Below are 1,346 nucleotides of genomic sequence, written 5' to 3' on the forward strand. Positions count from 1 at the left end.
GAAAAGTGAGAGTCAGTTGGTAACAATGTGTTAGAATTTCTACAAAAATGTCTGAGGAAGAGGGTGTTCTGATTATAATGACAAATCCCACTTATTTAAGATAGAACTAGCATATTCTACCTCTGCTGGGCAAAGAAAGCATACGAAGTGACATTTCACGAATATCAATACCCTTTTGGCAATACTTAATTCTCCATTTATGAGGCATCAAGAAATTTTTTAGGCTCTGCATTGTCTCCTGAGTGGGCCTACTTCTGAGAAAAGGAATGCCTGGTTTAGATGGCTGGCCTAAGTAATAAAGTCATGTGTGCAGCCCATTGAGAATGAATTAACTAACAGCTTTATATCTGCATTCACACTTTTTTTTTTAAATCAGAGTGATACAGTTATACAGAGACAGATCATAAATCCATAACATCAGGCTCCTGTACCTACAAAGCTGGGGACCATAGCTGGTCTATAATAGTTATAGTATAATATACATGAGCAGGCAAAGCTGTAAAAATTCTTCAAACCCCATTGACAGTAGCAGAAACAGAGATAGATTTCCAGTTGATGCTAATTATATGCTAAGCCACTATGGTACAGTTTTTTCTGAATGACATTTAGGAACGCTGGAAAGTTCATACTCACCAATGCTTTGTCCATCATCCCAGAACATCTGACCTTCAGCTTCCCCATTGTCATCCAAAGCAACAGTCAATCCCAAAAACTGTTGACGACTACAAAAGAAATGAGTTATTTTTCTCTAGATTGTAGGTGGTAAGATGAAGAACAGCTTTTGTTAAAAATATTACTTATCCAGAAATAAAGGTAGTATACTAAATATGCACATAAAGTTCTAAAAATAGGTAAAATGAGATAAAATTTAGGACACTTAAAAATTATTGGAAAAACATTTAAAATTTAATGAAACATTTTTTTTAACTTAAACTTCCAAAAATCAATCTGTTTTTGTTCTTGGTGCCAAAAGACCACTCTCAGAGGGATATTTTTAGGCTACACTGTGGAACACTTTACAGCTCTTACAAAAAACAATGCAAGGATAGACAACCCAACTTGCCCGTTGTTTCCGGTGGCCACCCTTTGCCATTGGCTGTGTTATTTAAAAATAGATTAACTTGACCTTCTGAGGCGATGGCATACAGTTGGCTCACTGCATTTGTTGGCATTCATTACCCAGCTAGTTTTGGATGGCAGGATTGATGATATCCACCAAGGGGAATTAAGTGGTTTATAAGAGAAAACATTCTGACATCTCCTTACCACAAGGGTTTACATGAAGGATGTTGCTTTATAAACGATGGTTATTTAATGCAAAACATCACTCTCTGATGTTAGTGGTC

At 36.3% G+C, this 1,346-nt stretch overlaps 1 protein-coding gene across 1 annotated transcript in view; it reads right to left on the reverse strand.

Moving 5' to 3' along the window:
- The window catches only part of LOC105827065 (probable maltase-glucoamylase-like protein), a 36,980-nt gene that overhangs the window by 14,170 nt on the left and 21,464 nt on the right, over positions 1–1,346 (reverse strand). The window contains 1 exon segment of the mRNA XM_012665086.1: positions 634–722. Coding sequence (XP_012520540.1) covers positions 634–722 — 89 coding nt within the window.

This window comes from Propithecus coquereli, unplaced genomic scaffold, assembly GCF_000956105.1.
Source record: "Propithecus coquereli isolate 6110/MARCELLA unplaced genomic scaffold, Pcoq_1.0 Scaffold96, whole genome shotgun sequence".
In the NCBI taxonomy this organism is placed as follows: Eukaryota; Metazoa; Chordata; class Mammalia; order Primates; family Indriidae; genus Propithecus; species Propithecus coquereli.